The sequence below is a fragment of the Heliangelus exortis genome, chromosome 29, assembly GCF_036169615.1.
Source record: "Heliangelus exortis chromosome 29, bHelExo1.hap1, whole genome shotgun sequence".
Lineage (NCBI taxonomy): Eukaryota > Metazoa > Chordata > Aves > Apodiformes > Trochilidae > Heliangelus > Heliangelus exortis.
The window spans coordinates 2,158,947-2,182,258 of NC_092450.1; the positions used below are offsets into that span (position 1 = coordinate 2,158,947).

Below are 23,312 nucleotides of genomic sequence, written 5' to 3' on the forward strand. Positions count from 1 at the left end.
GAATGGGAATGGGAGTGGGAATGGGAGTGGGAAAGGGAAAGGGAATGGGAATGGGAATGGGAGTGGGAATGGGAATGGGAGTGGGAAAGGGAATGGGAAAGGGAATGGGAATGGGAATGGGAATGGGAGTGGGAAAGGGAAAGGGAATGGGAATGGGAATGGGAGTGGGAATGGGATTGTGAAGTCCTGGGGTTGGGGAGAGAGGGAGGGAGGGAGGGAGAGAAGGATGGATTGAAGGATGGATGGATGGATGGATGGATGGATGGATGGATGGATGGATGGATGGATGGACAGATGGAAGGAGGGATGGAGGAAGGGAGGGATGGATGGATGGATTGAAGGATGGAGGGAGGGAGGGACTGAAGGACAGAGGGATGGGTGGAGAGAGGGAGGAATGGAGGGAGGGAAGGAGGAAGGGAGGGATGGAAGAATGGATTGAAGGATGGAGGGATGGATTGAAGGACAGAGGGATGGATGGATGGATGGATGGATGGATGGATGGATGGAGAAGAAGCTGCTGCAGATGTTGTGGAGCTGCTGATCCACCCGCCTGGCCCAGCAGTCAGCATTGTCCCTTTTTTTACCCCCACTTTTAAGGCTTTTAATTATTATTACTTTTTTTTTGTCTCTACCTTGTGTTTGCTCCGGGATTTGCTTGTGGGGGGTGTGTGTTGGAGAGGGGAGGGGTAAAACAGCACCTTTAAAAATCCACAGATTGAGCTGGGCAGTAAAGAAGGGGGGAAAAAAAGGAGGGGAATTAAAATAAATGAAGGCACCGGGCAGACCCAAAGAAAAGATGATGTTAAAAGAAAAGAGCCCCCCAAGGGGATTGAAATCCTGGAGGGGTGGAACCTCAGGGACCTTGAAGGGAGGTAAATTAAAAAATGAAATTTAAAAAAAAAATTAAAATAGAAATTAAAATAGAGATAAAAATAAGAATGGAGGTAAAAAATAAAAATAAAAATATCCAGCAGAGCAACAAAACAGAGAGAGAGGGGAGAAAAAGTTGTCGGAGAAAAATAAACACTTTTGTTCTGAAGCTGGCAGGAAAATCCTGGCCTGGTTAAAACACCCCAGCCAAAGCCAAAACTGCTTGAAAATGAAAGAAAAATACACAGAAATTTAAAATAAATTAAAAAAAAAGCTCCTCAGCCCCATCCCAACCCATGGGAAAAAGGGAGCAGGGAGCAAAGGGGGGCTCAGCTGGGTGGGGGGTGGGCTTGCCCTGAGCTTTGCTGCCTGGCTCCAAATCAAAGAATCAAAAATAAACTAAAAAACCCCAAAAGAACAAAAAAAAAACCAAAAAAAAGAACAGGGGGCTTGAGGGGGGGAAGTCACCCCCAAAAAGCAAATGAGAAAATCTCTTCCAAAATCCTGGGATGTGGGGAGTGAAGAAGAGGAAGGGGGGAAATGCTGGGGGGGGGTCCGGGTGCTGTGGGTTGGGGTCTCAGTACTGGGGTGGGGGCTCGGGGACCCCCTGATGGTGTTTGGGGGGCTGAGCCCCCGAGGAGGAGAGGAGGGCAAGCAAGCAACCCCACTGCCTGGTGGTTTGGTTTGAAAAGTCATTTATTTTTTTGTCTTTTTTTTTTTTCTTTTATATAGGGTTGGATTTTTGGGGTTTTTTTGTCGATTTAACGCTCTCTGCTGTCGCTGTGGTTTGGAGGGGGGGGGCTGCTTGGAGGGGGGGGGGTTTGGTTGAGGTGTGATGTTTGTTTTTTCTCTCTCTCTCTCCCTTTTAGTGGCCACACAAAGAGTTTTGGAGACGCTGGGTAGAAACCGACACAAATTCAAGTCCAGGTGAAATTTTTCTCCTTTTTTTTTTTTTTTTTCGGCTGTTTTGAGGTTTTTTTTTTTGGTTTTTTTTTTTTTTGTTAGGGTTGGTTTTTTTTTTAGTGTTTTTTTTATTATTATTATTAATTATTATTAATTATTACTCTCTCCTGTCCACACATTCTGGTTTACAAGAAACAGACGGGGCCGATGTCGATGCCGAATTCCTGGTCCGGGGCGCCAACGTCCAGAGGAGCCAAATCGATGATGGGCAGGCGAGAGGTCTTTGTGCTCTTGTACTCGATGACTGTCTTGCCCCAAGCTCCCGTGTGACTCTACGGGGGGGACAACAGGATCAGCCCCGGCCCCAGAACACCTCCCTCCCACCAGCGTCACCACCGCGACCACCAGGACCACCAGGACCCCCGTGACCACCACCACAACCACCACCATCGCCACCACCATCACAACCACCACCCCCATGACCACCACAGTAACAGAGAATCATAAATTTGGGTTGGAAAGGTCCCTGAAAGGTCATCAGGGGCACTCTCAACTCAATAAGGTTGCCCAGAGCCTGAGCACCACCAGGACCACCAACACCATGACCACCACCACCAGCACCACCATGAACACCCCCATGACCACCACAGAAACAAAGAATCATAAATTTGGGTTGGAAAGGTCCTTGAAAGGTCATCAGGGACACTCTCAACTCAATAAGGTTGTCCAGAGCCTGAGCACCACCAGGACCACCAACACCATGACCACCATCACCACTACCATGACCACCAGCACCACCATGAACATCCCCATGACCACCACAGAAACAGAGAATCATAAGTTTGGGTTGGAAGGGTCCCTGAAAGGTCATCAGGGACACTCTCAACTAGATCAGGTTGTCCAGAGCCTGAGCACCACCAGCACCACCAATACCAGGACCACCAACACCATGACCACCAGCACCACCAGGACCACCAGGACCACCACAGTAGCAGAGAATCATAGAATAATTTGGGTTGGAAAGGTCCTTGAAAGGTCATCAGGGGCACTCTCAACAAGATCAAGTTGCCCAGAGCCTGAGCACCACCAGGACCACCAACACCAGGAGCACCAACACCCCCAGGACCACTATGACCACCGTACTAACATAGAATCATAAATTTGGCTTGGAAGGGTCCTCAAGAGGTCACCAGGCCCAGCCAGGGGCTCTCTCAACTTGATCAGGTTGCCCAGAGCCTGAGCACCACCAGCACCACCACAACCATGACCACCAACACCAGGACCACCAACACCAGGACCACCACCAGGACAACCATGACCACCAGCATCAAGACCACCAACACCATGACCACCAAGACCACCACCAACACCATGACCACCAGCACCACCAGCACCACCAGCACCACCCCCTGGGCCCCTCACCGTGCATCCATCCTCGGTGACTCCATAGGTGAAGCGGCTGTTGCCTTCAGCCCTGATCTCGATCTCGTTGGCTCCCTGGAGCAGCAGGGCCTTCTTCAGGTTCCCGGTGGCTTGGTCCATGTAGGCAACGCTGTTCTTGCAGTGGTAGGTGATGTTCTGGGCAGCTTCCGTGGACATCAGGCGGAGGAAGGTCAGCTGGATGGCGACGTCGTCAGGGTTGGAGCCTTCACCACCGTACTCGAACTGCAGAAGAAGAAGCGTTGAGGCCCCGTAGAGGTTTTCCCCCTCATCCCATCATCATCATCATCATCATCATCATCATCATCATCATCATCCTCCTGCTCACCTGGAAGCCGTCGCTCATTGCCTCGCCGAACCAGACGTGCCTCTTCTCCTTGGGGTTCTTGCTGAGGTACCAGTTCTTGGGGGTGATGGTGCCCCGGGTGGGGTACACGCAGGTCTCCCCGGTCTCCATGTTGCAGTAAACCTTGATGGCGTCCAGGTTGCAGCCTTGGTTGGGGTCGATCCAGTACTCGCCTGGGGGGCAGAGAGGGGGGATCAGGGGGTGGGAGGTTGGGGGGCCTCAGGGGGTGGGTGGAGGTGAGGAGGAGGCAGGAGGGATGGAGGTGAGGAGCATCCAGGAGGGATGGAGGAGAGGAGGAGGCAGGAGGGATGGAGGTGAGAAGGATCCATGAGGGGTAAGGTGAGGAGCATCCAGGAAGGATGAAGGTGAGGAGCATCCAGGAGGGATGGAGGTGAGGAGGAGGCAGGAGGGATGGAGGTGAGGAGAAGGCAGGAGGGTTAAGGTGAGGAGCATCCATGAGAGATAAGGTGAGGAGCATCCATGAGGGATGAAGGTCAGGAGCATCCAGGAGGGATGGAGGTGAGGAGGAGGCAGGAGGGATGGAGGGATGAAGAGCTGGAGGTGAAGAGAAATCATGGAGGATGGAGGGGAGGAGCAAGTGGGAGGGACAGAGGATGGAGAGAGAGAGGTGAGAGCTGGAGGAGAAGGGCTGGAGGGTGGAGGAGAGGAGCAGCCATGGGAGATGGAGAAAGGAGGTGAGGAGCAGGTTCTGGGGGGTGGGGTTGAGCAGCAGCCTTGAGGAAGAGAGGAAGGAGGTGAGAAGCAGCTGTGAGAGAAAAGGAGGAGAAGGGCTGGGGGGTGGAGGAGAAGAGCACCCAGGGGACAGCCTGGAGGCACGAGTCACCCAGGGAGGATGGAGGTGAGGAGGAGGAAGAGGGGAGGCAGGGATGGAGGTGACACCACCCCGGTGGGGACCCTGACCGCTCTTCCAGTCGCCGTGGCACATCTTCAGGTCCCGGCAGGTCCGGGCGGGGTTCTTGCGGGTGCCCTCGGGGCTGCGGATGTTCTCGATCTGCTGGCTCAGGCTCTTGAGGGTGGTGTCCACCTCCAGGTCTCTGTCCCTCATCACGTTGGCGTCATCAGCCCGGTAGTAGCGTCCCCCATCGTGAGCCTTCTCCTGGGGGGGCTGGGGCAGGAAGCTGAAGTCGAAGCCGCCGCTGGGAGGACCGGGAGGACCGGGAGGACCAGGGGGACCGGGAGGACCCTGCGGAAGGAGAAGGAGGAGGATGGTGAGCAGGAGATAAAGGACGGGTGGGTGGCTCCGGGGGGGGTGGGGGGTGGCAGAGGAGCTGATACGTACGACGGGACCGGCTTCACCCGTGCGACCGCGGGGCCCGGGGGGACCGATGGGGCCGGGGAGTCCATTGAGCCCATCCTTGCCGGCAGCACCTGCAGAGCCAGGGGGACCCTGGGGGAGAGGAGAGGGCGTGAGCGTGGCCACCACCCCCAAACCCATCCCCTCCAGCCCCGCCAGAAACCCGGTGGCAGCTGGGGGACACCTTGAGCCCCCCAGGATGCTCCAGCCTGGGCTCAACCGCAGACTTACTCGTGGCCCAGCAGGCCCAGAAGCACCAGAAGGACCTTGTTCACCAGGAGAGCCCTGTGCAAAGCAAGGGAGAAGAGGTTCAGTCAGCATCTCCCTCTGCTTCCAGGATGTGGGGCAGCACCCGAAGCCACTGTCCCCCCACGGGACTTACAGGAGGACCAGGGGGACCTTGGAGACCGGAGAAGCCTCTGTGACCCTTCATGCCTCTGTCACCCTGTTCACCGGCTTCACCTTTGTCACCACGGGGACCTTGGGGACCCTGGAGGAAGAGGAGGAAGATGTGTTGAGGGGTGGAGGGGTCCTGAGCAGCTGCTGCCCCCCAAGCCCACAAGGGAGGATGGAGCAGAACATCAACTCACAGCAGGACCACGAGCACCAGCAGGACCAGGGGGGCCGGCGGGACCTTGGGGACCCTGGGAGAGGGGAGAAGAGCAGAGGTCAGAACATCCCCCCCCATCTGCTGCCACCAGCTCGGGGCGGTGTCACCTCGAGGCGGGGGTGATGGGATCAACCCTGGCTCCATCACTGGGTGCAACCTGGGGTGACCCCCACCTGGGTGGAGGTGGGGGTGGGGGGGGTCCTCACTTACGGTCTCACCACGATCTCCACTCTTCCCAGCAGGACCAACGGGGCCGGGAGCACCGGGGGCACCGGGAGCACCAGGGGGGCCGGCGGGGCCGGTCTCACCACGGTCACCCTGTGAGGAGGAGGAGGAGGAGGATGAAGAGCAGAGGTGGGTGCAGCCCCCCCCTGCGGCCCCCCCCGCAGCCCCCTCCCCATCCCACTCACCTTGGGACCAGCAGCACCGTCACGTCCTGGGGCACCTTCAGCACCGGGAGAACCCTGGAGAGGAGCAGAGACCCCTCGTTAGGGTGGGGGGGCTGATGAGCCCCCAGACAGCACCCATGGGTGCCACCAGATGGGAAGTTCTCAGTGCAGGCACCATGACAATGACAGGGGGGGCACAGCCCCCCCAACACCAACAGCTGCCCATGGGGGTCTCTGCCCCCCAGCACCAATGGTTGCCCACAGAGACCTGAACCCCCCCTTACCACTGTGCCCACGGGGGTGTCCATGTGCCCCCCAACACCAGTGGGTGCCCACGGGGGTCTGTGCCCCCCAGCAGTGATTATTGTCCATAGGGGGTCCATTGCCCCTCCCCAACCATTCCCCATGAGGGTCCATGCCCCCCAACACTGATGGTTGCCAGAGGAGTTTGTGCCCCCCCCAACACCAAGAGTGGCCCACGGGGGGGCTGTGCCCCACCCTGACCGTTGTCCACGGGGGTCCGTGCCCCTCCACACCAATATTTGACACGGGGGGGTCCATGCCCCCCAACAGTTACAGTTGCCATGGGGGGCTGTGCCCCCCCCCTACAGCTGCCCACAGGTCTCTGTGCCCCCCCCAGTGGTGACCCCCAATGGTCTGTACCCCCCCACCCCAATGTGCCCCCCAGCACCAATGGGGGGGGTGGGTCTGTGCCCCCCCACAGTGATAATTGCCACTGGGGTCTCAGTTGCCCACGGGCTTCCTTTCCGCCCCCCCCCCTCATCAGTTGCCCCCTCACCTCACGTCCAGCTTCACCGGGGGGTCCAGCCAATCCGGGGGGGCCCATGGGGCCGGGGGGGCCACGCTCACCAGGGGCACCGGAGGGACCCTGCTTGCCAGGTTCACCCTGTGGGGAGGGGGGAGAAAAAAGGGGAAAAGGGGAGTGTCAGACTTTTCCCTCCAGGTGAATGAGACCCCGGGGGGGGTCCTAGAAATATATTTTCCCCCCCCAAAAAAAAACCACAAAAATACTACTCACAGAGGGGCCGGGCAGCCCGGGGAAGCCTCTCTCTCCTCTCTGTCCGGGAAGACCGACGACCCCGCGTTGTCCGGCGATTCCTTGGGGTCCGGGGGTGCCAGGAGCGCCCTGAGGGGACAAATGTCACTTCAGGGGGGTGACAACAGCGTGGGGGAGGGGCAGCAGCCCGTGGGAAGGAGGGGAGGATGCGGGGAGGATGCGGGAATGGGAGGGAGGGGAAGGAGGGGGGGCTGCGGGGATGCGGGAGGGGTGGGATGGGGAGCGATGGGGATTTTGGGGGGGGGGGTTGGGGGGTGACTTACGATGGGGCCGTCAGCGCCGGGGGATCCTTTCTCACCGGGGGGGCCGGGGGGACCAGCGGGGCCGGGCTCACCGGGGCGGCCGGCGGGACCCGTCTCGCCGCGGGGACCTTTGCCGCCCTCCTTCCCGCTGGGGCCGGGGGGGCCGGGCAGACCGATGTTCCCCTGGGAGGGGAGATGGAGTCAGGCAGCAGCCCCGGACCCCCCCCAGCTGACAGCTGGAGGGTGGCTAGGGGTGTCCTGCTGGCCATCCCAGTAAAAACCAGTGCTAATGATGGTAAAACCAGTGCCAGTCCCAGGAAACCCAGTGCTAACCCCAGTGAAAAGCCCAGGAAATCCCAGTGATAATCTCGATAAATCCCAGTGCCAGTCCCAGTAAATCCAGTACCAATTCCAGCAAAACCCAGTGGCAGTCCCAGTAAACCCAGTGCCAATCCCAGTGAAAACCAGTGAAAAGCCCAGGAAATCCCAGTGCCACTCTCGATAAATCCCAGTGCCAGTCCCAGTAAATCCAGTACCAATTCCAGAAAAACCCAGTACCCGTCCCTGTAAATTCAGTGCTTATCCCAGTGAAAACCAGTGAAAAACCCAGTAAATCCCAGTGACAATCTCAATAAATTCCAGTATCAGTCCCAATAAATCCCACTACCAGTCCCAGCAAAACCCAGTACCAATCCCAGTGAAAAACAGGTACAATCCCAGTAAACCCCAGTAGCAAGATCCATAAATCTCAGTGCCAATCCCAGTAAATCCCAGTGCCAATCCCAACAAAACCCAGTACCAACTGGGACAGGGTGGCTCCATGGTGCCCAGCATCTTCCATCCTGTGTCCCCCCCCTCACCATCTGACGCCCCCCCTGCCCCTGCCCCCCCCTCCCTGGGGTTACTCACAGAGGGACCGGGGGGACCAACTCTTCCAGCAGCACCAGGGAAACCAGTAGCACCCTGGAAAAGAGAAAACCCAGAGTCACCAGGGGACAGGGGACAGTCCCTGGCTGGGGACAACCCCAGGGGGGGGCAACATCCCACCAGGGGTTGTTTTGGGGGGCAATAAAGGCAAAATCCCCCCCCTTTTCCCTTCTGCTTCACCCCCACCATGGGATGAAGCCCCCCCCAGATGCCTCCTGACCCCTCAGATGGTTTTAGGGGTGCAAGTCCCCCAGCCCCATGGTGTCCAGGGGACAGAGCAGGGAGTTAAGGACCCTTGGGGGTGTTCACCCCCGGGGGGGGGTCCCCAAATTCCCCCCCCCCACCCCAACACCAGGCTGATACTTACAGGGGGTCCAGCGCTACCACGAGCACCTTTGGGACCAGGAGCACCAACAGCACCCTAAGGAGGAGGAGGAGGAGGAGGAAGGGTGAGACACAGCCCCCCAGAATGGGTGGGGGGGCCAAGGGGTGGGGTGGGGGGCAACTTACAGCAGGGCCAGGAGCACCAGTGGGGCCGGCAGGACCGGGGGGGCCAGCATCACCCTTGGCTCCAGTATCACCAGTTTCACCTTTAGCACCAGGCTGGCCATCAGCACCCTGGGGGTGGGGGGGGACAGAGAGGGGTGAAACGGGGTGAGGGGACACGGTGTCACCTCGGGGGACACAGGATCAGCCCCCCGGGAAAGGGGGGAATAATGGGGCTGTGACACTTACGGGGGGGCCAGCAAATCCAGCAGGACCGGGAGGACCGGGCTCCCCGCGGTCACCCTAAGGAAAATGGGGGGAATTGGTGTCACCCCAAGACAGGGACAGCCACCAAAGGATGGTCAGGGACATCGGACAGGGGGGGGGGACACTCACGGGAGCACCACGGGCACCAGTGGGACCAGCAGGACCGGGGGGCCCAGCTTCACCCTGGAAAAGGGGAAGAAAAGCAGGAAAAAAAAAAGAAAAGAGGTCAAGGCTGTGGCGAGGAGGTGGCAGTGGGGACCGGGACACCTCGGGGCAGTGTCCAGCTGAGGGGTGGCCCTACCTTGTCACCAGGAGCACCAGCAGGGCCGGGGGGGCCAATGGGGCCAGTCAGGCCTCGGAGACCGTCCTTGCCAGGAGCACCATCAGCACCTTTGGGACCGGGATCACCCTGGGAGGGGGAGATGGTGGCATGTCACCTGGGGAGGTCCCCTCCACGATGTCCCCTCATGATGTCCTCTCCACAATGTCTCCTCCACAATGTCCCCTCTATGATGTCCCCTCCACGATGTCCCCTCCACGATGTCCCCTCCACGATGTCCCCTCTATGATGTCCCCTCTATGATGTCCCCTCCATGATGTCCCCTCCACAGTGTCCCCTCCATTATGTCCCCTCCACAATGTCCCCTCCATGATGTCCCCTCCACGATGTCCCCTCCACGATGTCCCCTCATGATGTCCCCTCATGATGTCCCCTCATGATATCCCCTCCACGATGTCCCCTCCACAATGTCCCCTCCCCTTTGCCCAGCACAGGGACACCCCTGGTTCTTCATCCCCCTGAGGGAGAAGCTGAGACCGTTCCCCCTCCCCCCTCCTCCCAGGATGGGGGGAAAAAAGTTTGTCTCTGCTCCCAGCTGGCAGCAAGGGACTGTCCCCAAGGGCCACACTTAGATGGGGACACCGAGAGAGGTGGCCCAGAGGGTGAGACCCCTTTACCCAGCAGCTTCGGGTTAGGGGAGAGCATCCCTGGGATGCTGGGAGGAGCCAGGGATGGCCGGGAGCAGAGGATCCCAGAGGGAAGGGGACAGACGAGGGGGTTGGGGACAGCCGAGAGGGTTGGGGACACTCACTCTGTCCCCCTTGGCGCCTGGCAGGCCGGCAGCACCTCTCTCTCCGGGCATTCCCTGCAGCCCGGGGGGTCCCTGGTTCCCGGGGGCACCGGGAGCACCAGCATCACCCTGGGAAAGAGACAGAACCGAACCGTGAGACGGAACCGGGGCAGCACCAAACCCACCCCCCCAACACCCCCACCCACCCCCACCCAAACCCCGCCCCCACTTTTGACACCGTCCCGGCAGCTGGGGACTGTCACTTGTCACCCAGCCCTGTCACCTACCTTAGCACCATCGTTCCCGGGAGCTCCGTTTGCACCGCGGGGACCTTGGGGACCGGGGGGACCTTGGACACCGCGTTCTCCGGGGAAACCTCGCTCACCCTGGGGGGGGGACACACAAGAGAGGGGCCGAGGCCATCAGGGGGTGCCTGGGGGGCACGGGGGGTACCAAGGGGGGGAATCAGGGGGGGCTCAACTCACCCTGGCACCGGCGGGACCGGGGGCACCGGCGTCTCCGGGGACACCCTGAGGGGGGGGGGGGGAGGAGAAAGTCAAGGTCAGGGTCAAGGTCGAGGGTGGCCTTGGGGACAGGGTCCCCACATTGCCCACCTTTGGGTGGTACCCTAGGGTTGGGGGTCCCAAGGGGTGGATGAAGGGGGGCATCTCATCCGCTGTCCCCAAGCCCGGCTGGGGGAGGGGCGGTGGGGAGGGGACAGGGACGGTGCCACCCCTGCTGTCCCACACTCACCTGCTCGCCAGGCTTGCCAGCCTCCCCGGGGGGGCCAGCGGGACCAGGCAGACCCTGGGGGGAGGAAGAAGAGGAGCCATGAGACACCAGGGAGAGGGGGGACAAACGGGGACAATGCCATCCCCATCTCGGGGGGTTTGTCCCTTTGGAAGGAGTGAGGGGACGTCCCTCACCTGGAAGCCAGGAGCACCAGCAGGACCTTGTTCACCTCGTTCTCCAGCAGGGCCCTGGGGGAGAGGGGACAAACGTGAGGGGTGGGGGGGACATTCTGCTCCTCAGCCCCTTCTACGCTGGCTGAGGGTGACCACGGGTGGCCGAGGGTGGCCACGGGTGGGTGTGTGTGGCCACGGGTGGCCGAGGGCTCCTTGAGACTCACGGTGGGGCCAGGAGGACCTTGGGCACCAACTTCACCATCTTTACCAGCAGCACCCTGTGGGAGAAGGAGCAAAAGAGGGTGCTCAGAGCACAGCCCTCACCCAGCCACGTCCCCGTGGGACCCCCCCGGGTGGGCGTGGGGCTGGATGTGTCCCCAGCATCCCTCGAAGGACAGCAGGAGCTGCCAGGGCCAGCTGCCAATGGCCATGTCACCTCCAAAGCCACCAGCAGCCATCGGGCTGCAGTCCCAGCCACCTCCAGCTCCTGATGTCCCCATCCTTGGAGCTTTCCCCAGCTCCAGCCCAGCCGTGGGGGCTGAGACCCAACTCCCCCCCCCCCTCCAAACTCCTTCCCAAATTTCTGCTGGATACTCACAACAGCACCGGGGGGCCCAGGAGCTCCTCTCTCACCGGGTTTGCCGGGTTCACCCTGGAGAAGCAGGGAGCAGGATGAGCCCCATGGTGGCACCATGTCACCAGGTCACCCCCAAAGAGGGGGACAGTCCCCTGAGCCCACCCCACCTCTGTGGGACCCCCATGCCCACCCCCAGCCACCCTCCTGGGTGGTGGCAGTGGATGGAGCCCCTCCTGGAGCAGCAATTGGAGCAGAAGCCCCCCCAGTGACACCCCCAGGGGGTGGAGGAAGGGGGGGGACACCCAGGTCCCCTCACACTCACCGCAGCACCTTTAGGACCAGGGAATCCCATAACACCACCTTGACCTCTGGCTCCGGGGGGGCCAGGGGGGCCGGGGCGACCATCTTGGCCAGCAGGACCCTGGGGTGGGTGAAGAGGGGGGGGTCAGGACCCCGGCTAAGGGTGCCCGAGTTGAGCCAAGGTTGGAAGGGGGACATAGGGAGGGGAGGGGGGGGGTGACAACTTACTGGGGGACCAGTCTTGCCATCAGGACCGGGGCTGCCAGGGCTTCCAGTCAGACCCTGTGGAGGAGCAGGAGGAGGGGGAGGAGCTCAGGAGATGCTCCAGGAAACGGGAACATCCTGGACCACGGCTTCTCCAGCCTGGCTGGAGCGTGGCCACCAGCGTGGTGGCCGTGGCCATTGTAACCCCCCCACCCCCCCTCCAAGTTCTCACCTTGGCACCGGGCAGGCCGGGCTCCCCGGGACGTCCAGCTTCACCAGGAGAACCTTTGGGACCAACGGGACCGGGGGAGCCGCGCTCGCCAGGGGGACCCTGGGTGGGACAAGGGACAGAGGTCACCCCGGCAGCAGGACGTGAGGCAGGGATGGGGACAAGAGGAGGGGGCAGAAGCACAGAATCAGCTTTGCCACCACAAAGGGACAGGTGACGAAGGGCTGGTGTCCCCACCACCCTCCTGAGGCCGTGGTCTTGTGGCCTGGACAGGGTGGAGGAAGATGTCACCTGTCACCTACCTTGGGACCAGCGATGCCATCAGCACCAGGGAAACCACGGCTGCCAGGAGCACCCTGGGGGGGACAGGAGAGGGGTCAGTGTCACACGGGGGTGACCTGGGGGGGTCGGGGGGATGAGCCAAGGTGGGACTTGGCCAGGAGTGGCAGCAGCCCGGTGTCCCTGCAGAGATGCTCCAGTGGAGGGGCTGGGGATGTCCCCAGGGGGGGTGGGACTGTCCCCAGACACCTCTGAGGTTCGGCCACTGGATGTGGGGAGAAGAGGGGAGGGCAGAGATGGGGACAGGGACACAGGAGGGGTGGGACAGGGATTTCTACTCACACGTTCACCAGCAGGGCCGGGCAGGCCAGCAGGACCTGGCTCACCACGAGCTCCTCTCTTGCCTTCTTCACCAGCAGGACCGGGGGGACCTTGGACACCAGCGGGACCCTGGGGAAGGAGGTGGAGGGGTGAGGGCCCATGGGGTGCCTGGGACCCAAACCCAAACCCAAACTTGGGTGGGGGTCACTCACGGGTTCTCCTTTGGCACCGGTGTCTCCCTTGTTGCCTGGAGCACCAGGTTCACCCTGGAGGAGAGAAGAGAGAAAAATCCATTTAACGTGGGATGGAGGAGCAGGAAGAGCCCGGGGGGTGCTCAGCATCTTCCAGCCCTCAGCACCATCCTGCACTGGCAGGGCTGGGGGAGGCCTGGAGCATCCTCTCCAGGTGGGACAGGCTATGGGGTGGGGGGGGGGGGATACTCACTGCGTTCCCCTTGGGACCGGGGGCACCGCTGGGACCCTGGGGTCCGGAGGGACCACGGGCACCGGGGAAACCGGGAGCACCAGCAATGCCAGGAGCACCCTGGGAGAGGCAGAGGAGGAGGTGAGGGAGCAGAAGGAGCTGTGGAAGCCGGGCAGGGGCAGGGGAAGGGGCAGGGGGACACTCACGGTTGCGCCCTTGGCACCGGGTTGTCCATCAGCACCGGGGTTGCCCTGTGGAGAGGAGGAGGAAGAGGAGGAGGAGGAAGAGGAGGAGGAGGAGGGAGGTTACATCTGAGCCATTGGGATGTGAGGCCAAAGGATGAGGAGGTGTTGGGTGTCACTTACAGCAGGACCAGCAGCTCCAGCAGGGCCAGGGGGACCGGGCTCACCACGGGCACCTTGGGGACCTTCGCTGCCACGAGCACCCGGGGGACCCGTTTCACCCTAGGGAGGAGGAAGAGGAAGGAGGAAGAGTGGTGAGCAGGGGGCTGCCCTGAACCCCCCACCGTGGCTGAGCAGCCCCATGGAGGCAAAGCCAGGCGAGATGTCCATGGGATGTCCCCAACTGTCCCACCACCCCGGGCAGCCCACGGCGCTTGGAGCTTTCTCATTTTTGGGGCCACTTGTAGCTCAGGTTTTCTCCCCCACCCCATGCTCCCAGTTCCCTCCAGTTTCTCCCAGTCCAGGAGATGGTCAGGTAGGTCCTACCTTAGCACCACCAGCACCGGGGAAGCCGGGGGGACCAGCAGGACCAGTTGGACCCTAAAGAAGAGAGAGGGCAAGTGTCAGAGGCAGGATCCCACCTTTCACTTCTGGTGGGATTTCCAGGCAGGAAAACCTCTGATCCGTGACCAGAAGATCCCAGGAAGGGTGGAGCTGGGCTGGGATCTCCCTCTGGAGAAGTTGGAGCTGTGGAGTTAGGGGTGTGGATGGGTTTGGGGGTGACTTACGGGGGGCCCAGCAGCACCAGGAGCACCATCGTTACCACGAGCACCCTGCAGGAGAGGAGGAACCCATCAGAGATGCCCCCCAAGAGGGAGGGGGAGCCCCCACAACCCCCCCCTATCCATAGCCCTGAGTCCTGCCCCAAACCAGCAACTCACAGCAGGACCAGACGGGCCGGGTCGACCTCTCTCACCAGGAAGCCCACGAGGACCCTGGGGACAGGAGACAGGACACGGTTGGGTCACCAGAAATGCCACTTGCCCTCTTTTGAGCCCCCCCCCCCCCCCTCCCCATCCCCGTGCCCCCCACCAACTCCTACTCACAGGGCCATCTCCAGGGGGTTAACCCCCCCCTTCCCACCCCATTCCTTGGGGCAGTGTCCCCTGGGTGGCCCCAGGGTGGCCCTGGGGCAGTGTCCCCAAGAAGAAGCTGTGTCCCCCCACCCCCTCCCCAACCCCTTTGCCACCCCCACCCCAAAGGGACCCCCCAGCACTCACCATCTGCCCAGGAGCACCATTCTCCCCGGGGCTGCCAGGCTCACCCTAGGAGGAAGGACAGCATTGAGGGACCTGCTCTGGAGGAGCAGGGGGACAGGGGGAGGTGACAGTGCCACCACTCCTCACCTTGGGACCAGCAGGACCAGGCTCACCCTTGGCACCATCCAAACCACTGAAACCCTGGGGAGCAGGAGAGAGAAATTTGGGGGGGTCAGGGGTAGATCACCCCACCAGTGAGGTTGAGGTCCCCGAAACCTTGCAGACACAGGGAGGGGACACTGAGGCACGGGGAGGGGACACTCACTCTGTGACCCTTCATGCCTGGCAGACCAGCAGTTCCTGGGAGTCCACGAGCACCCTGGGGAGAAAGAGCAGGAGGTGATGGAGATGCTCAGGGTGGGGGGGTGTCCCCAGCAGGGGACAGGCAGCTGGTGGCACATCCTTGCTCTGCCACCACACAGGTGACCGTGTAGATGTCCCCGAGGGTTTCTCACCTGGGGGCCAGGGGGACCTCGCTCACCGGGGCGTCCAGGCTTCCCAGCTTCACCCTGAGGAGAAGGACAGGGGGTTGGTGGCATGTCCCCAAGCCAGGTGGCTCTTAGGAGGGGGGTGGCAGGGTCTCCAGGTCACAAAGAAAGGGGGGGTGACCCCTTCTCCGGGCCACTTACGTCATCTCCGTTCTTGCCAGGGGGGCCAGCTGGACCACGGGGACCCATGGGACCCTAGGAGAGATATAGGGCAGGGTGAGGGTGCTGTGGGTGACAGCTCTGCCCTGTCACCCTGTCACCCTGTCACCCTGTCACCCAGCAGCCACACTCCCACAGCTCCTGGCTGAGGTGGCCCAGAATGGGGACAAGGTGGCCACAGGCAGGGCTGGGAAGAGGCAGTGTTGTCCCCATCCCTGTGGGACATCAGGCAGGACAAGGAGGTGACAGGACTCACAGAAGCACCGGGCTCGCCGGGTTCACCAGGGGGACCTTGGAAACCTTGAGGACCCTGCGGGTGGGGGGGGAAAGAAAAGAAAGAAAAAATGGGTTAGAAAATGAGAAGATTGGGTCTGAAGACCCTGGTGGCATTGGCAGTCACCCCATCCCCCCCCCTGGGATGGTGGCATCAGGACACGTGTCCCCAACATGTTCCTGCAGCCACCAGGAAGGGTGGGATGTCCTGTCCCATCTCCCCTGGCCTCCCCCCACCCAAAGGGACCCCTGGGGCTGCTGCTTCTCAGTGGGAGAGGGGGAGGTGGGGATGGTGATGCTGATGAGGAGGAGGAGGAGGAGGAGGAGGAGGAAGGGGAGATACTCACTGGAGCACCAGGAGGGCCGGGGAGACCTCGGGGACCAGCTGGGCCCTGGGGAGGAGAACACCAAGGGGTGATGAGTGGCTGCCATGTCACTCTGTCCCATCCCTGTCCCCATCCCCACCCTCTTCTTTTCCCCATTGTCACCCCTTCCCTGTCCCCATTGCCACCCTGCCCATGTCCCCAATGCTACATCATTGCCCCCCATCCTTGTCCCCATTGCCACCCCATTCCTGTCCCCACCACCACCCATCTCTTGTCCCCATCAGCACCCATTCCCTGTCCCCATTGCCACCCCATCCCTGTCCCCATCATTGCCCATTCCCTGTCCCCATCACCACCCAATTCTTGTCCCCATTGCCACCCCATCCCTGTCCCCAACACCACCCATTCCCTGTCCCCATCACTATCCCATAGCTGTCCCCATCACCACCAAATCCTTGTCCCCATTACCACCCCATCCCTGACCCCACCACCACCCACTTCTTGTCCCCATCGTCACCCATTCCCTGTCCCCATCGTCACCCATTCCCTGTCCCCACTGCCACCCAATCCCTGTCCCCATCACCATCCCATAGGTGTCCCCATCACCTGTCCCCACTTCATTGCCACCCCATCCTTGTCCCCACTGCCACCCCATCCTTGTCCCACTTGCCACCCCCCCCCCGTCCCCACGCCCTCCAGCACCCACACCCCTTAGCAACACCCTCTCCCCCAGCTTCCCACCTCCCCCCTTGTCCCCCGTGTCCCCCCCCAGGGGACAGGGGCCACCCCAGAGCTCACCATGGGGCCGGGCACGGCCATGCCCCCAGCTTTCTCATCGTAGCCATAAGACATCTGAGGAGCGAAGTTCTGCAGGGAGGGGGGGGAAAGGGAGAGCAGGGGGTAAGGAGGAGTTGGGGGGGGTCACAGACACCCCCGTGGGGGGGCTGCCCCACTCCTGACCCCCCCCATACTCACTCCACCGAGGCCTGGAGGACCTGGGGGACCTGGGGGGCCGGGGAGTCCGGGCTGTCCGGGGATGCCATCTCTGCCGGGGGGGCCGGGGAGTCCCTGGGGTTGGGAGAGGGGGGGGGGGAGAGAAAAAAAAAGGAAGATGAACACCAAGAAGGTGGAGGGGTCCTGGAAAAGTCCTGGGGGGGGGGGGGTGTTCAGTGGGGGGCTCACCCTGTCTCCTTTGGGGCCGGTGTCTCCTTTAGGACCCTGTTGAGGAGAGAGGATGGAGGGGGGGTTGAAAAAAGGGTTCTCCAAAAATCAGAGGGGGGGGGGGGGCTTAGGGGGTGATTTGGGGGGTGGGGGTGGTTACCTCTACTCCAGTGCTCTCTGGGTAGACAGGGGAGGCTGCGGGAGAAAGGAGGGGGGGTCAGGATTAGGGGAACCCAATGTCACCAATGTCACCCACCCCATAGCTGGGGAAGGTGGGGGGGGCAGGAATAAAGGAACCCGATGTCACCAATGTCACCCACCCCATTATGGGGGGGTGGGGGGGGGGCCGGATTAGGGGAACCCAATGTCACCATGTCACCCACCAATGACCCCAGTGTCACCCATGGCTGGAGAAGAGGAGGGGGTGGGATTGTCACCAATGTCACCAATGTCACCAATGTCACCCACCCCATTGCAGGGGGGGTGGGATTAGAGGAACCTGATGTCACCAATGTCACCAATGTCACCGATGTCACCTACCCCATGGCCAGGGAAGCGGGGGAGGGCGGGATTAGGGGAACCTAATGTCATCAATGTCACCCACCAATGTCACCAATGTCACCCATCCCATGGCTGGGGAAGGGGGGGGTCAGGATTAGGGGAACCTGATGTCACCAATGTCACCCACCAATGTCACCAGTGTCACCCACCCCATGGCTGGGGAAGGTGGGGGGGGGCAGGAATAAAGGAACCCAATGTCACCATGTCACCCACCAATGTCCCCAGTGTCACCCACCCCACGGCTGGGGAAGGGGGGGGGTGGGATTAGGGGAACCCAATGTCACCAATGTCACCCACCAACGTCCCAGTGTCACCCACCCCACGGCTGGAGAAGAGGGGGGGCGGGATTAGAGGAACCCAATGTCACCAATATCACCCACCAATGTCCCCAGTGTCACCCACCCTATGGCTGGAGAAGAGGGGGGGTTGGGATTAGGGGAACCCAATGTCACCAATGTCACCCACCAATGTCACCAACGTCCCTAATGTCACCCACCCCACGGCTGGGGAAGGCGGGGGGGGGGGTCGGGAGGGGCCGAGGGCCCATCCTCGCCTCTCCACGGGGTGGGGACAAAGGGCCGGGGAAGGGGACAAGCGGTGTGAGTACCGTCGGTGTCGGGACAGATGGGGCAGCACTCCCCGAAGGGGATCTCGGCGTTGGGGCAGTCGGAGGTGTCCTCGCAGATCACCTCGTCGCAGAGGATGTTGCCACTGTCGCAGACGCAGATCTGGCAGGGTTCGGGTTTCCACACATCTTTGTCGCTGTACGTGAGCCCATCCTGGACGCAGCTCCCAGTTTGAACTGGGAGAGATGTGGAGGGAAAAAAAAAAAAAGAAAAAAAAAAAAAAAAAGTTCTTTGCTTGTTTCTTTCCTTTTTTTTTTTTTTTTTTTTTTTTTTTGGGCTTCCCCTCTCCTTACACTTCTTTATCACCCCCCCCCCCTCCTCTTTTCTCCCCGCAGCTTTTTCTCCCTTCATCTGGTTCTCATCAGCGGTGACACAGGAAAAGCTGCTCCACAATAAACTCTTCCCACAGACGCTGGAATTTAAACAAAAACCTCCAGCCAGTTGCTACGGCCCGAGGCGGGAGGGGGGGGAATGGGGGGGGGGCAAGGCGAAAAAAAAAAAAAAAAATCCCCCTTAAACAGGCAGGGAGGTGGCATCGGGGGGTCCCTTTGGATGGGGTGGGATGGGGTGGGATGGGGTTGGCCCGAGTGTCTGAGCTGAAATTAGATCCAGGCGGCTCCAGGCTGAGGCTGGATCGGGCCAGATGTGGTGGGAATGGGAGTCCGGAGCTGGGAAGCAAGAGGAGGGGGTGAGGTGGGGAAGGGCGATGTGCCAAGGGTGGCCTCACGGTGGGGAAGGGGCTGTGGGAGGGGAGAAAGGGTTGTCCCGATTCGTGGATAACCAAGCAACCCCCTTCCGAAGTCGGGAAGGGGAAAAATAAATAAACTTTACAAAAAAAAAAAAAAAAAAAAAAAAAAAAAGAAAAAGAAAAAAAAAAGAAAAGAAAGAAAAGAAAAATAAAAAAAAAGAGAAGGGAAAAAGAAAAGGGAAAAAGAAATAAAAGGGGAAAAGAAAAATAAAAAGGGAAAAGAAATAAACGAGAAAAAGAAATAAAAGGGGAAAAGAAAAATAAAAGGGGAAAAGAAATCAAAGGGGAAAAGAAAAATAAAAGGGGAAAAGGAACAAAAGGGGAAAAGAAAAATAAAAAGGAAAAAGAAAAATAAAAGGGGAAAAGAAATAAAAGGGGGAAAGAAAAATAAAAGGGGAAAAGAAAAATAAAAGGGGCAACAAATATAGTAGCGAAATGCAGATTGCAAAAGCAAATTGCAGATTGCAAAAGGAGGCAAAATAATGCAAGAGGCAAAATCATGCAAAACGCAAAATGCGGGACGTGGAATGCCGAATGCAGGTCGCAAAGAAAGTGCACAACGCCGGGTGGCAAAAAAAAAAAAAAAAAAAAAAAAAATGCAAAATGCAGATCGCCAAAGTCCTGCAAACTGCGGGGCAGAAAAGGGAAAAGGCAGATGGCAAAATAACGCAAAACGCGAAAAGGAAAAAAAAACCTCAGAGAGTAACCCACAAAATGCGGAGTGTAAGGAGGCAAAATGAAAAAAAAAAAAAAAAAAAAGAAAAGAAGCCATAAGCCCCCCAAAATCCTCCCCCCCCCCTCGCCTCCCCCCCCTTTTCCCCAAATGCCAAACTCAGCCCGGAGGTGGGGGGTGCCCCAGGCCTGGCTGTGTCCCAGGGTCCCCCCGTGTCCCCACGGCTGCAGGTGAGCGGGGGGGACCCTGCAGTGGGTGGGGGTGACCCCAGCTGTCCCCTTGTCCCCCGTGGCCGTGGGGAGGCCGCGGGTGCCATCCCCGTCCCCTCGCTCCAGCCCCGACTTTACTGCCGAAACATTTTCCTTATGAATCATCCAGACTTTTCTAATTCTTTCCTGATGGCTTTTGCAGATGCCGGGATGCTCCCCCCCCCCCCCCCCTCAGCATCCCCCCCCCTCCGCCTTCCCCTCTCCCCCCTCTCCTCGCTCTTTCCCCCCTTTCCCTTCCTCCTCCTCCTCCTCCCCCTCCTTCCCCGCCGGCTCCTCTCCACCCTTCCCTTCTTGGCAGGACGCCCCCAACTCTCCACGAAGGCACGGACCCCCCCTCAAACCCTTTCACCCCTAACCCTCCCCCCCCCGCTCATTCTCCCCTCTTTTTAACTTTTTGTTCTCCCCCTTTTCCTTTTATTTCCCTTTATTTTATTTTTTCCTCCCCACTCCCCCCTTTTATTTCCCCCTCGTTCCCCCCCAACCCTTTTTTTTTTTTTTTTTTTTTTTTTTTTCTCCCTTCTCTCCCCACTCCCCACTTTCCCTTTCCCTCCCGACCCTCACGGGGGGAAGCACCCAATCCTCCCCCATCACCCCGTGTCCCCCCCCACCCCAGAGAACCCCCCCCCCCCACTACTCACTGTCTTCTTCTCCTTGCCCGTGGCGAGTAGGACAGTCGCTGCTATCAACAGCAGTAACCGAGAATCCACAAAGCTGAACATGTCTAAATATTAGACATGTAGACTCTTTGGGGTCTCTTTTTGTTCTTTTAAAGGGGGGTCATGCGGGGCCGAGCTCACTCCGGGAATTCCAAAATCCAGACCCCAAGCAGAAACTTTTCCTACTGCCCCTTGCCCACTCCTTCTCCTCCCCTTATATACCGTGCGGCGGCGGGGAGAGGTGGGACCCGCGGCAATTTGGGAATTTTGGACGGCCCCTCGGCCAATCAGAAGCACCCAGCGAGTCGGGGGGCACCCCGGGTACCCCCACCCCCACCCAACCCCCGCCCGTCCCCCCCCTTTTTGCTCCTTTACACGCGTGGCGTGGGGCTGGCAAGGGGGGTTGGGACGCCGGAGGGGCGCGGGGGGTGGGATGGGGTGGGCTTTTTTTTTGGGGGGGTTGAGGTAGTTTGAGGGGGGGGGTTTGCACCTCCTGAGGTGTTTGGGGGGGGGGGCTGGATGTGGCGGGGAGGGGTGGGGGACAGGCGATGTGGCACGTGGCGCTTTGGGGACACCGGTGCCACGCGACGCCGGGGGTGGGGAGGGGGGGGGTGTGGGGGGGCCGGGAAGACCCCCTCCCACCTGACACCTAAACCCCCAACACCCACGCGGGGGTCCCCAACACATCCCCCTCCCCCAGCCCCACGGAGACCCTCGGGAACCCGAGCCCCCAACCCAAAGCAGCAGCACCCAGAGCATCCCTCAGGCCAGGACCCCCCATTCCCAGACACCCCAAACCCCCCCCCCCCCAAAAAAAAAACCCCACCGCACTCTTTTTATTTTTTCAACCCTCTTCTTTCCTTTTCTCCCTTTCTTCCCCCATCTCGCTCCCCTCTTTCCTCCCCCCCACCCTGGCACTCCTCCACGGGCCGTTTCCACATTTGAAGGAGCCACGTTGGATTGGAAAAAAAAAAAAAAAAAAAAGAAAAGAAAGAAAAAAAAAAAGGCAAAAGAAGCAAAAAGTTAAAAAAAAAAAAAAAAAAAGAAACAACACACAACCCTCCTTGACAATAATCCACAATCCACCGTGCAATTTGGGAAGGCTGTAATTACAAGCCAAAAAAAAAAAAAAAAAAAAAAAAATCCACGGATTTACCAGGAGCTTGGAGACAGAGCTGAGAGTGAGGGGGGGGGGGAAGGAGCCAAGGGAGGGGGTCACCCCCTTTTTTTTTTTTTGAATTGGTGATTTTTGAGGCTGGGAAATGAGGCTGGGGTCTCGCTAAAGAGGGAGCAAAAAGTTAAGTTCAGCCTTCACACCTCTGCTTAACTCCCCCCCCCCCCTTCCCCATCCCCACCGTGCTGAGTATTGGCATACTGGGAGCACTGGGAACACTGGGAGGGAAGCAGAGCCAAATGGGAGCTCCCAAATATTAATTTATTATTATAATCACTGCGATTTTTTTCCAAGGAAAATAGAAATCAAGGCAATTCAACACAGAACAGGGCTGGGAGGGGGGGGGGGACACGTCGCAACCCCCCCCCCCATTCACACTACCCTCACCTCTCCAGGTCTTTTTTTTTTTTTTTTGCAATGAAATGCAAAGAAAATTAAAAGGGAAAAAAAACCAACACAAGTCCCCTTAAAATAAGACCTGGGAGGGGAGTTGGATGGAAATGGGGGGGGGGAAAAGGAGCCCCCCCCCACCCATTCCAGGGCCTTTATCCATGCACCCGAGACACGTTGCAGGAGAAGCCTCCTCCAATCCAGCCCTGGCCAAGGTCCAGCCTGGAGATGTGTCTTTAATTTTTGCAGCATGACAGAAAAGAAAAGAATGTCATCGTGTGTCGGGGTTGGTTGGGTTGTGTGTGTGTGTGTGTTTTTTTTTATTTTTTTTTTTTTATATATATATATGCACGGAGAAGGAGGGGAAAGAAAGAAAAAAAAAAAAAAAAAAAAGGGGGACACACACCACGCCGATGCCACCTCATCAGCCCCCAGCCACCCCCCCCCCAGGAATGCAGGAGGGGTTGGGTGGAGGGGGCTGGGAAGGGAAACGATCCCACTGTAAAAAAAAAAAAATTCAATTAAAGAATAAAATAAATAAAATAATAAATAATCGGATTTTTTTCTTTTTTTTTTTTTCTTTTTTTTTTTTTTTTTTAAAGAAAAAAGGGGCTGGAAAAGCCATCAGGATCCTCGGAAGCAAAATGGGAACAAGCCAAGCACAGGCCTATGGGGTGCAGGATGGGGATACCCGGGGATGCTGGGACCCAGCAGGGAGTGGCCCCGAGCTTTGGGGACACCGAGGTTGTCACCCGCAGCCACCTCCTGCAGCCACAGCCCTTGGGCTGCTTCTTGCACCCCTTGGGACTGGTTTGACTGGGGCCAACTGGGGGGGTGGGAACGGAGGGGACAACCCCCAAAAAGTTGGTGGTCACCCTCAAATTTGGCGGTTGCCCTAAAAAGCTGACGGTGACCCCAAAGGGTTGGTGGGCACCCCAAAACTTGGTGTGCACCCTAAAAGGGTGGTGGTCACCCTGAAAGGTTGGTGGTCACCCTAGAAACTTGGTGTGCACCCTAAAAACTTGGTGGTCGCCCTAAAAGGGTGGTGGTCACCCTAAAAACTTGGTGGTCGCCCTAAAAGGGTGGTGGTCGCCCTGGTGGTCACCCTAAAACCTTGGTGGTCACC

The 23,312-nt window shown here is 59.3% G+C and overlaps 1 protein-coding gene across 1 annotated transcript; it reads right to left on the bottom strand.

Moving 5' to 3' along the window:
• Window positions 1-1,881: 1,881 nt before the first annotated feature.
• COL1A1 (collagen type I alpha 1 chain) lies at window positions 1,882-20,812 on the bottom strand. The gene is given in 52 exon segments (XM_071728320.1): window positions 1,882-2,105; window positions 3,196-3,438; window positions 3,542-3,732; window positions 4,481-4,763; window positions 4,860-4,967; window positions 5,106-5,159; window positions 5,257-5,364; window positions 5,465-5,518; window positions 5,695-5,802; window positions 5,895-5,948; window positions 6,673-6,780; window positions 6,913-7,020; window positions 7,215-7,376; window positions 8,103-8,156; window positions 8,488-8,541; window positions 8,631-8,738; window positions 8,856-8,909; window positions 9,003-9,056; window positions 9,175-9,282; window positions 9,965-10,072; window positions 10,231-10,329; window positions 10,429-10,473; window positions 10,697-10,750; window positions 10,870-10,923; window positions 11,073-11,126; window positions 11,447-11,500; window positions 11,748-11,846; window positions 11,954-12,007; window positions 12,162-12,260; window positions 12,461-12,514; window positions 12,780-12,887; window positions 12,971-13,024; window positions 13,203-13,301; window positions 13,388-13,432; window positions 13,547-13,645; window positions 13,910-13,963; window positions 14,152-14,196; window positions 14,305-14,358; window positions 14,644-14,688; window positions 14,770-14,823; window positions 14,948-15,001; window positions 15,138-15,191; window positions 15,312-15,365; window positions 15,586-15,639; window positions 15,950-15,994; window positions 16,727-16,795; window positions 16,904-16,996; window positions 17,111-17,146; window positions 17,250-17,284; window positions 18,258-18,452; window positions 20,605-20,622; window positions 20,625-20,812. Coding segments are annotated over 52 exon segments (4,359 nt in total). The 5' UTR covers window positions 20,686-20,812; the 3' UTR covers window positions 1,882-1,958.
• Window positions 20,813-23,312: the final 2,500 nt, after the last annotated feature.